At 49.0% G+C, this 11,702-nt stretch overlaps 1 protein-coding gene across 1 annotated transcript in view; it reads right to left on the bottom strand.

Annotated features, from left to right (window-relative positions):
- Positions 1-4,589, bottom strand: part of B3GLCT (beta 3-glucosyltransferase) — a 107,590-nt gene extending 103,001 nt beyond the window's left edge. The window contains exon 1 of the mRNA XM_024125824.3: positions 4,222-4,589. Within this exon, the coding sequence (XP_023981592.1) occupies positions 4,222-4,294 (73 nt within the window). The 5' untranslated portion in view covers positions 4,295-4,589. The remainder of the gene's footprint in view (positions 1-4,221) is intronic.
- Between the last annotated feature and the right edge of the window lie 7,113 nt (positions 4,590-11,702).

The following is an 11,702-nucleotide window of genomic DNA, read 5'->3' as shown; positions in this document are numbered from 1 at the left end:
GAGCCATGGCCGCTGAGCCTGCGCGTCCGGAGCCTGTGCTCCGCAACGGGAGAGGCCACAACAGTGAGAGGCCCGTGTAATGCAAAAAAAAAAAAAAAAAAAAAAAAAAGAGAGACTCTCAATCAATAAGAGGTCTGATAAACCCGACACCCACCATCATTTTTCCTTTATATTTGGAAAGATGGAATTAGCACTCCTGTATATTGTTCTTCAGCAAGAATCTGCTCAACACCAAGATGGACTACCTGTAATGCTACAAGGAAGCAAAACGTGTAACATTTGCAAATTAGGCTTGCTTTATAATGTTTCTAATGAAAAGCAAAAAACCTGGCCCTTAACGGTCCAAATGAGATCAGTAATTACGACTTGCTCAAGTACTGGGCGCACAGTGTTTTCCTCATCAGAAGTTAACAAGAGGGTCCGGACATCTCCCCTCCCCCACCCCCAATGTGAAACAGCTGCTCTTCCTCCCTCACCTTCCACCACTCGCCCCCCCACCCGCCAGAGCCTGACTATTGGCCACAGGCCAACTCCCCTGGGTCAAGTCCATGAGCAAGGGGGCCATGCCAGCTTGAGGGGCCTGGACTACCTGGGCAACAGAGAATCCATCCAGACGGTTAAAATCTGTGCCAGTAATATCTGAGTACTGCTGAGGAAATAAACGGAGGGCTTAAAAATCCAAAATAAAAAAACACAAACCAACCTGGAGCCAGGTGCGACTCTTGGGGTCCTAAAATGTCTGACGTACTGCAATGAAAAGAATCGGAGCAAGACCTGGCTCAGAATGAAAAATCATCCCTAATTTTGGCAGGCACTAAGAAATATAATCCTGATTCAGAGTAGAAACAGGGATGCGAAAGATAAACGTTAACATCTATTATTTTACCACTGGTTCAAATAAGCTTCTTCACAGATGTATCAATTAGAATTAGGTTTGGCTGCATGTAATAACCGCCCCCCCCCACCAACAGCAACTGAGGCTTAAACAAGGCAGATTTTTTTCTTTCATGCAATACAAGTATGGAAATAGGCAATGCTGGCCTAGCACAGTGCTCCACATCCACCTCGCAGCCAGGTGGTGCCATCCTTTCTGCTCTACCATCCTTACTACTGGTTTCTGTCTTCAAGGTCACCTCATGGTCACAAGATGGCCACTGTAGCTCCAGCCATTAGATTCACATAATAGGCCACGGGAAGGAGGAGGAAACAACGGCAGAGGACCTGCATATCAGCTGGGTCAGCCACCTTTAATAAGCTTTACCAAGAGACGAACCCAAAGAGCTCTACAGGTAGCTCACTGGCTACCGCTGTTTGCAAGGGCCAATGAAAAATGTTGTCCACTAGACACACTGCCACCACCACCACCACTACCACTCCTACACCCTTCCCCTTCCCCCTGTATCATTAGTTGGCTAGGGCTGCCATAACAGAAACCATAGGCTGGGGGGCTTAAACAACAGAAATTCATTTCTCACAGTTCTGGAGGCTAGAAGTCCAAGATCAAGGTGCCAGCAGGGTTGGTTTCTGCTGAGACCTCTCTCCTTGGCTTTTAGACGGATGTCTTCTCACTGTGTCCTCATACAGCCTTTTTCCTCTGAGCCTGTCTGGCATCTCTTCCTCTTCTTATAAGGACACCAGTCCTATTGGATTAGGGCCCCACCCTTAGGGCCTCTTTTAACCTTAATTACCTCCTTAAAGGCGCCTCTCCAAATACAGTCGTACTGAGGATCAAGGCTTCAACATAGGCATTTGAAGGACACAACTCAGTCCGTAACAGAGCTGATTATCTAAGAGGTTTTTCAACCAGGAAAAGAAGGAACTAAGGGTTTTGGAGTAGCAGATAGCAGATTCTGCTACAACAGAATCAGTTAAAACTGTAAGAGATGGCAAAGTTCTAGTATTTTATCTAGTCTATGCCTCCTGTTTTACATGAGAAAACTGAGACACAAGGCAACGAGAAGCCACACAGTGGCTGACCTAGAGGCATGAATAAATCTTCTGAGTCTAGCACTAGCTTTGGACTTCAGAACTGAAGTTGCAGTGGATTTTGTCTGTATAACCGTATGGGTTTAAAATAAATGTTCTATATTGACTTTTCTCTAAAAGCTCAAATGAATATACTACAATTTGTGGGAAAACTAAACTATATACAGTCAGCCCCCAACCTGCCCTTATAAGGGAATTTTTAAGGTATCTTTACTCTGTCTGGATTGTTCACATGCCTTGGAACTCCTATCATGTTCTCTATTTCACCAAGAGTCCAAGAACCCTGACTTCAAGATATACAAAGAGTGGGTACCACAGTTTTTTATTTCTTGGTGCCCCTCCACTACGTCAAAGCAGAGCTCAATAAAAGGAACTCAAGATTTACTTCAGGACTGGAAGAATACAGTTTCCTCTCTGTACCAACCCATGAAAGCTAGTTCACAAAGCCAAATGTCTCCCGGGGAACTCTTAATAGGTTTTATGTTTTACTTATTGTGCTTATCTGACAACTTCACAAGGCTAATAGACATCTCTAAAAATATGTGGACATTTTAGTTCATTCTTTACATCCTTTAATGTATTACCAAGTGTGGAAAGTGCAGATTCTCCCTTATACCATGTGTGGACAGTGCAGATATTCCCTTACATGCAGTGAAAGATAGATACAGAGAGCAACACAAGTGTGCACTTCAGCCTGTATAGTGAATATATTATATACATATATTATATCCCCAGTACATCTTACAAAGTGCAGGGGTATAAATAGAATGCCAATTTCAGTTACCACCTACCCCATTTGGTGAATTGCAAAACGTCTAGGCAGCAGACCAACTGATGCAGCCAGCAGTCCCCTAGCCCCGGTCTCACCCCTCCAGCCTCCCCTTCTCCCAGGGCTGCCTGCCCCCCTCCCAAGCAATGCACTCTTTCTTCCACTAAAGCAGATCCCCGCCAAGTTCAGTTGCTTCTCTGCCCAAGGTGCCCAAACATTTTTAATTACATTGTTACTTACTTAATCACGCATCTGAACAATTACCAATTAACCTCACTCGATTTTCCCACCCTTAGTGAGCTCCTATAGACATGCCAGGGGTACACAGATTAAGGTCCTTATTCGGAGAATTTAAGTCCAAATCAAAACGGCTGTCCGGTGGGCTACCAAAACAGCAGTGTACAATGACGCTATGTCTTTTCCTAAATTGCACCAGTCTGCCATTTCTAAAAATCTGAAATTACTGCCCCTTAACAGGCTGGAGACACAAAAGTCTGGGATAGAAGACAACCCTGAGAACACTGAAAAGCAATAATTTTTCCTCCAAGCTTGAACACATCTCATCATGAAAGTCAACTGCAATGATTTTTTTAAAAAACTTTCATCATATTATTTTATGATAAAGGGGGGAGCACGCTCTTGTGAGGAGCATGGAAGAAAAAAGGGAAGGGGCATTAAAGCAGCAGCAGACAAGCACTGTTTGCAGAAGTCTTCTCTAATTTTCTCCCATGAAGACCCAAGATTCGGGAAGGCTTCCCCACGGCCTCCCCAGAGGCACGACCGATACACGGAGGCCCAGCCGGACACCCGGTCCTCCCTTCCTGGTCAAGGAATCCGTAGAAGGGGCTGGTGCCCGGTGGGCATCCCAGCCTAGGGGGCCAGGGCAGGTCCGCGAGACCGCTCAGGAAGCGCCGGGGGCACCGCTGGTCGCCCTCGCGGGCCGGGGCGGAGAGGAGCGCAGCGCGCGGGGGCCCGGGCCACGGAGCCCGCCCGCCTCCAGCCTCTGCCGCCAGCGCCGGGCGCGCGGGGGGCCGGCGGGGCGCGTGGGGGCCGGCGGGGCGCGGGCGGAAGGCAAGGGGGCGGGCCCGCGGCCGCAGCTTCCCTCCATCCAAAGTTTCTCGCAGTTGCGTTCACTCCGCGCTTCCTGTGTGGGTGGGCGCCGCGCCCTCTCGGGCCGGCCGGCCGCCGGCTCGCAGCGGAAGGAAGCGGGAAGACGCGAGCCGGGCCGCGGCGGCGGCGGGACCCCGCAAGCCGAAAGGGGCCGGGAAGGCGCGCCCCGGGGTCCCAGGGTCCGGGGGAGCCGAGTCCGGCCGGGGAGCCGCGAGAGGGCGCTGCCGTGGGCGCGGGCGCCCGCGGGGCAGGACTGGGCCGCCCGACGTCTCCCTCGGCGCGGACGCGGGGCGCGGGCGGCTGCTCCCGGGGAGCCCGCGCCTCTCCCGTGAGCGCCCGGGCCGCCCGCTACTTACCCAGGGAGCAGGTGAGCAGCGAGAGCAGTGCTGCGAGCGCCAGGCGGCGGCCGCGGCAGGTAGGCGGCCGCATCCCGGCGGCGGGGCTGCGCGCCCTGTCCGGACGCGGGGACGCGAGACGCGCGGGGAACGGAGCTGCGCCGCTACCGCTGCCGCCGCCGCTGCCGCCGCGGCTGACCCTCCTCCGCCGACTCGCCTCTTCCCTCCCCCAGCTCCGCGCCGGCTCCGGAAGCGCCCTCTGGCGGCCGGTATCGGGAGCGCCCACCTGGCTCGCGGCCGGGGTGCGGGTAGAGTTGGCCGCTCCTCCGCGGGAACAGCGCCCTCCTTCCAGGCATCTGACCTCTGCTCCCTGCGGTCTCCACCCCTCCTTTTCCTTCCTCTCCCTCACCTAGGCCCCATCCTTTGGCTGGAAGGAGAATCACTTTTCTTCCCTGCATCTGCTATATAAAAAAAATCAATAATTCAACTCAACATCGTTGGCACCAATGTTCTACTTTGATGAAGGTGTTTTAATCAGCTCAACTAATTTACTTCATATTCTTTTTTTAGTGGAATTTGGCCAATAGCTTAGGCCTGGAATTTGGTTTTTAATAGAAATTTGTGTAAACGTAATTCTGTATAAATGTAATTTTAAGTGTTCACCATAATGGAAGAGGGAGGGACTTCTATTCAAAAGTCTGATAAAAAATAAATTACAGGGCTTCACTGGTGGCGCAGTGGTTGCGCGTCCGCCTGCCAATGCAGGAGAACCAGGGACTTTTATTCAAAAGTCTGATAAAAAATAAATTACATTCGAATGCAGAAGAGTGGAGGGGCCGCAGAAACCTCCTTTGGAGAGTCCCTCTTGTCCCCAGGTGACTGTCCCTCCCCAGCCGGGAAGATGGTGGCCTAAAAGGAAGCAATTACAGAGGAAGAATTGCAGCCCCTTCTGAGGGTCCTGCACCCGCCCTGCCTCCCCCAAGCCTTGACTCACTTCTTTCTCCCAGGAAGGAGGCAGGACCAAGTGCTAATGCTCACCTGAGTTTAGACCGTGACCTCCTGAAGGTCACATCAGTGTTTTCATTCATACTTCGTCATATGTTCTGGGTGCCCACTCTGTGCCCGGGAGTGTACCAGGCACCCCATGAACACCAGCATCTTCTACATGGACATGCAACGTTCACCCACTTGCTAAACATTGCATGAAGACCAGTGCCAGGCCCTAGGGATACCAGTAAGATGTGGGGAATATAGAGAAGCAGGTGCTGAATGAATGTTTGCTGTCTTGAGACTAATAAACAAGAATGCTCACTGGGACGTTTAACCTTGAATACACGAGGCCAGTATGGTCATCTGTCCTTACAACAGCTGCTACAAGTTTTTTAAAAGGAAGTCTGGAGACAAAGGGTTTTCTCTCTCTGGTTTATGTTGCCATCTTAAAACTGGGAACTGAATATTTTGTGTGTTTTCCATTTTATGTGAATGCAAAGAGTGCTATTTGTTCCATTCAACCAAGGTTTGTGGCTCCACGTGAGCACCCTTTATCTGGGAGGGAAAAGAAATGTTAAGACTGCTTCCTTGCCTTTTTTAGTGAAGGTTTGCAAATTTTTGGTGGACTGCATTGATCCCTTCTATCCTTCTCTAAAACCCACCTGCCTGGTTTAGAGTTCTAGAAGTTTTCCAATTTCCAAAGCTGTTTAGCTTTCTTCCAAGAAGATATTCCTCACGTATATTAGATATTAAACATTAAACCAAGGTGTTTAAACAGACACAGAAGCCTAGAAATTAAGCAGCTTACTTACTGGGTATGTGTTCACATACCTACTCCATGTTTGGTAACAAGCAACTCTAGGCGCTTAACCGAAATTTTCATCCAAATTCATCATGTGGAGTAAAGGTGTGGGCCACAGCCCTAAATACAGCCAAGAGCACCGTCTAAGTCATAAACTTGCCCCAGTGTTCTTCCTTCCCACAGCAGACACAGATAAACGGCACATCACAAAGCTCCATAACTCACAATTTAAAAAGGATTACCTTTCACTTACTCTAATCATGTGATAAATGGACTTGCTGGGAGTGCTCCCTCCCGATCACAGGTTGAGAGTTTCCTGGAACCAAACGTGCTCGCGGGCACACTAACATTCCTGGTGATGCATGGCCTGCCTCAGCACCTGAAACACCAACTGTAAGGTGACACCTTTCAACAGAGAACAATTACTCTCATGCACTGTAAGACTGTGATATGAAAAAAGGGCAGGTCACAGCTCTGCCTTCGTGGGTTTCACTCACCTGAATTCCAGATGCCATCCCCACACGGGCCCTCAAAAGTATGCCCTTCCCCTGTGCAGGGGTAGAACAGGGTGTCACCTCTTTTGGGGGCACCCTATTGCATCATGATTAAAACAGACTGGTAATTTTGGGGGGGCACGGGTCTGATGCCTGGTCAGGGAACTGAGATCCCACATGCCTCGCAGCGCAGACAAAAAAAAAAAAAAAAAAAAAACAACAGACCGGTAATTTTTAAAAGAATTTTCTAAATACTAAAGGAGAACATAAAGATATATGCAGAAATATATCTCTGGGGCAGATACAAAGCAGCATAAAGCGTAGCCCTGGGCACAAGAACTCAGTCCAGTGAGGGAGATAGAAACGTTCACAAGTAAGGTTCCTGCGGCAACGTTATGCTGTAGCACAGGTGGAAACACTCTGGAACATACAGAGGCAAAACCAGAATCTATCAGCGCCTTGGGATTTGGTCAGAAAAGCAGAAGTGACTTTAGGGCAGGGTCTTAAAGGGGAAATAGGAGGTTCCCAGGCTGAGAAAAAGAGGAAAGGCATCCCAGGCAGAGGCACACATGCACAAAGCAAAACTCAAATTTGTCTGGTGGGTTGGGGAATGGCAAGAAGGGCACAGGCTTCTTGCCCAGCCCCGCCCAGCTGGCTGCCTTTGTCCCATGCTGGGCATCCTGTCCTGAATCAGCAAAGACCAAGGGACAGATTCCAACCCTCCATTCTCAGGGCCCTCTTACATGGCGTCAGGAAGGCCATTCTCTTTGCACACTGAAAAGTGGCCTTATGAACTCTATGAGTGCCCTTGGGGGTTATTTTCCAAACCTAAAATCTGGCCTGGCGTCTGACAGTGGGGTAGAATGTCTAAAACTGGGTCTTTGTGATAATCAGACCCATGATTTAACCATCTGCTAACCATGCCCCACACCCCCAGAGTCGGTGCACACCTGGTCATGGGCGAGAAACCAAGTCACTTCACCTGAGGCTTTAACCTTTAGGGAAGCAAGGGAATCTTTATCCCCTATGGGAGAAGAGACAGCAAAAACCTGCATGGCTTGGAGTAGACCCACTGGCCACAGCCTCTTCTGCAGCAGGCGCTCAGAGGAACACTCTGATGACAATTAAATAGGGGGGGTCTCTCCCACGCCCTGGAGGAGCTTGTCTCCCTTTGCTTCCAAAGCTATTCCAAGATTATAAGCGAAACCACAATTTTTACCGTAAGAGGCTTAACCGTGGGGTTCCTGCAGACTGTCAGCCCTGAACCAAGATCCAGGAAATACAACAGAGGTTACCATCTCGGCAGGCCCCCAGGACAAGCCCAGAAATCTGACGCTGTTGCCATCCTGTTTTTCTGCGTTTTTTTTAAGACAGAAAACGGTGTAAAGTCTTCTCTACCAAGAAAAGCTATCTCCTAGAAACTTCTGATCAGAAACAGATTAGCCACTTGGCTCTTTTGTTCTCCTTTCTAGAATCACATAGCCGCCGTTCTCAGTAAAGATCAGGAATCGCTCCTAATAGGCTTATCAACACGAGCACTAGGAAGTGTCTGCATCTAACTTTTTTGTGTGTGCAATTTAAGTATATTTTATTTCCCCTCTATGATCCATTTTTAAAATTCAATTTATTTAAACTTTAAAAAATTCATCCATTTCTCTCATCCTCTACCCCCCTACCTCCGGTAACCACCAATGAGCTTGGTGTGTGTATATATTAACTCCCACGTGTAAGGGAGATCATACAGCATCTCTCTTCCTCCGTCTGAGTTCACTTAGCATAACGCTCTCGAGGTTTATCCACGTTGGCACAAATGGAAAGATTCCGTTCTTTTTTATGGCTCAAAAATACCCCACCAGGGCTTCCCTGGTGGCGCAGTGGTTGAGAGTCCGCCTGCCGATGCAGGGGACCCGGGTTCGTGCCCCGGTCCGAGAGGATCCCACGTGCCGCGGAGCGGCTGGGCCCGTGAGCCATGGCCTCTGAGCCTGCGCGTCCGGAGCCTGTGCTCCGCAACGGGAGAGGCCACGACACTGAGAGGCCCGCGTACCGCAAAAATAAATAAATAAAATTAAAATTAAAATAAATAAAGGCCCTCTCATTGTTTGCAATCAACATATTCTTCTTTCTATGATCCCTTCAAGGTAGCATCCCTCAGTCTGCTGAAATGTTTGAGGTTAAATCACAGAATATATGAAGCTAGCACGGAGGAAGGAAGTTGAGGCAAGATGGCTGAGGCCTTGAATGGCAAGCTGACAAAGCTGTGCTTTCTCTGACGGTCAGTAGTGACCCTTTGTGTTGCTGAGAGACTGACTCTCACCAAAGAAGTCTCTGGAGGGCGAATCTGGATGCACCAGAGTGTAGACAGACGACAGTGAGATGGCTTGAAGACTGTTGTGATGGTCCAGGCATAAGTTGACAGGAGCTGAACTAGATCCGTGGCTGCAGAATTAGGAAAAGAAGGGGAATGTAGGAGTCATCGTGAAGGATAAATCGAAAAGACTGAGGATTAACCCCAAGGAATCAAGCGTGATTCTGAATTTGGAATCTGAGCGGCCAAGTACCATGGTCAGAGAAGTGAGGGAAAAGGGCATGTTAAGTGTTTCTGTTTTCTGTATTAGACAAACGGCATTCGAGGTGAAGGTGAGCCAGCTAAATAGAAACATTCAGTAGGCAGATGGACACGAAGAATGAAACGAAGAAAAGGGTCAGTGACTGAAGTATGGTATGGATTCCAAGTGACCCACAAAAGAATTGGAAAAAATGTTCACAGGAGTCATTAAGAGCAAAGAGAGTGGGAAATGGCAGAACACCAAGTTAGGGGCACCATCCTGAGGGCTGTTAGGTGTTTTCCTCTTGACACCAAATACTTTTCCAAAACCCCATCTCCAACTCTCTGACACCAGCTGGGTGTCCAACGATTCAATTCTGACACTATCTACCTGGACTTACTGTCAGATCCCACAAGTTAGAAGCCTCAGTCCCACAGACTGCCCCATTTCAGATGTCAGCTGCAAGCCCACATCACCCATACTTCTGACCGAGGGGCTAAAAATGTAGGGTTCCCACAACCTTCTCTTCAGGTTCAGTGATTTCCTAGAACAGCTCATAGAACTGAGGAAGTCACCTTAGGTTTATCAGTTTATTACAAAAGATGTGTATGAACAACCAGATGGAGAGGTACTTTGGGCAACATCCCAAAGGGTCCCAAGCACAGGAGCTTCTGCCCCCAGTGAATTGGGTTGCACCACCCTCCAGGCATATGGAAGTACTGGCCAACATGAAAGCACTCCGAATGCCATCATTTACGGGTTTTTATGGAGGTTTCATTACATAGGCATGATTGATTAAAGAATTGGTCATTGGTGATTAACTCAATCTCCAGCCTCTAACCTCAATCTCTTTCTTCCCTGGAAGTTGGGAGTGATGGGGTGAGGGGAGCTGAAAGCTCCAAGCTTCTGATCAAGGCTTGGTCTTTCTGGCAACCAGCCCCACCCTGAAGTATCTAGGGGCCGACCGAGAGTCACTTCATTAGAACGAAAGAAGCTCCTATCACCCTTATCACTTAGGAAGTTCTAAGGGTTTCAGGAGCTCTGTGCCAGGAGCCAAAGAAAAGACCAAATACGTTTTCATGATATCACAGAGGCTGTCCTCATTTAAGGGTCAAGGGAAGGAAGAGAATCGAGTGACAAAGCACTCAGACAGGTTGGGGGGAGCCAGACCAGGCATTTCAGCAGGAGGTAGAAAGTGAATGTGGAGCTTTCCTGTTTTTGTTTTGGCTGCACCTTGCAGCTTATTGGATCTTAGTTCCCTGACCGGGGATTGAACCCGGGCCCTCAGCAATGAGAGCGTGGAGTCCTAACCACTGGACCACCGGGGAATTCCTTTTGACTCTCCAGCATCTCAGCCCTTTGCTACATTGAGGGAATTCCTCACTTTACTTAGCAAAGCCTAATCACTTTCCCAGCCTCCCTTGCAGCTAGGGAGGAAGTGGGGGCATAACCTTGACCCTGCTGATGAGACACTCATGTCCCAGGCTCTGAACAAGTGGCTAGGGATGCTGCAGGGGACACTGCAGTGAAAGGTGGCAGCAGCAACAGGTCATCCAGTGTTGGGGCCACCAACAGTGTAAGCAGCAATGCCCAGGGCCAATGGCAGAGTGCATGGATCAATCTCCAGCAGGATTTAGGGACTTCTTCTTGGTTTCCTGGCCTTCAAGCCTGGTTCCCTGCCCCTCTGCCATGTCCACTCCCCAGTCCCCCCAGATTATTTGAGCTACCCAGTACCTTTCTGTTCCTTTTCTCCTTAAATCAGCCTGAGCAATTTCTGCTACTTGCAACTAAGACCCAGAACTAGTACAAAAATGTTGCCAACAATATTAAGTGCCGCAGACTGTTCAAGAGGGCATTTGGTTTCACAGTTTGGTTATTTGTGATTTTAGACAGGTATCTAGTAATAGGAATAACGTTATTAGGAGTGGAAAAGACAGTGAGTACAAAGATAATGCTTATCTAACCCCACGTCTGAGATCAACACTGTGCTCACCAGCAGTATGGATTTGGCTGTAGACTGCTGGAGGACGCTTATGGTCCAGGAGTTAAAAATCTGAGGCCCTCTCCTGCTCGGGGCTACATTGTAGAGGTTCGGTGAGGCAGGAGAATTGTTTGATTCTCAATCCTTCTTCCTCCTGCAGAGATAGACCCACTCAGCATCACAACTAGGAAGAGGATCCCACAGACTGGTCCAGTGGGTCCAGTAGGAAGGTCTGATCAGCCGTCCTTCTCCTTCCTCCCCTCCAGTCCTTCACACGGGGTAAAACACAAGGCCAAGAACTTGGCAAACAAAGTCCTTCGCACCCTGCTCTCGACCTTTCCACCACCTGGTCCGCCTCTCCTGCCCCTTACCAATCCCAACACGGATGCAGGGCTCCCTGCAGCCTCCCCACATTTGGTAAAAGTGTCATATTCTTTCCCACATGTGAAAAACACTGCGATATTTTTCTTCTGACTAACATGCTCCCCTCCACTTTTCTGCCTGGCAAAATCACAGGCTTCCTGGGGCATTCAGATCAAATATTGCTTATTAGGGGATGTTATTCTGAGTCCTTCACACCTCAGATCACACCTCAATCAATTCCTGTTTCTGGTCTCATTTAGCAGGGTTCTCTAAACAACCAATTATACACCATAGCTACCTATGTCTGTTTATAAATTACATGTGTG

The sequence above is a fragment of the Physeter macrocephalus genome, chromosome 13 (assembly GCF_002837175.3).
Source record: "Physeter macrocephalus isolate SW-GA chromosome 13, ASM283717v5, whole genome shotgun sequence".
Classification (NCBI taxonomy): Eukaryota; Metazoa; Chordata; class Mammalia; order Artiodactyla; family Physeteridae; genus Physeter; species Physeter macrocephalus.
This window is presented reverse-complemented; position numbering and strand designations above follow the sequence as displayed.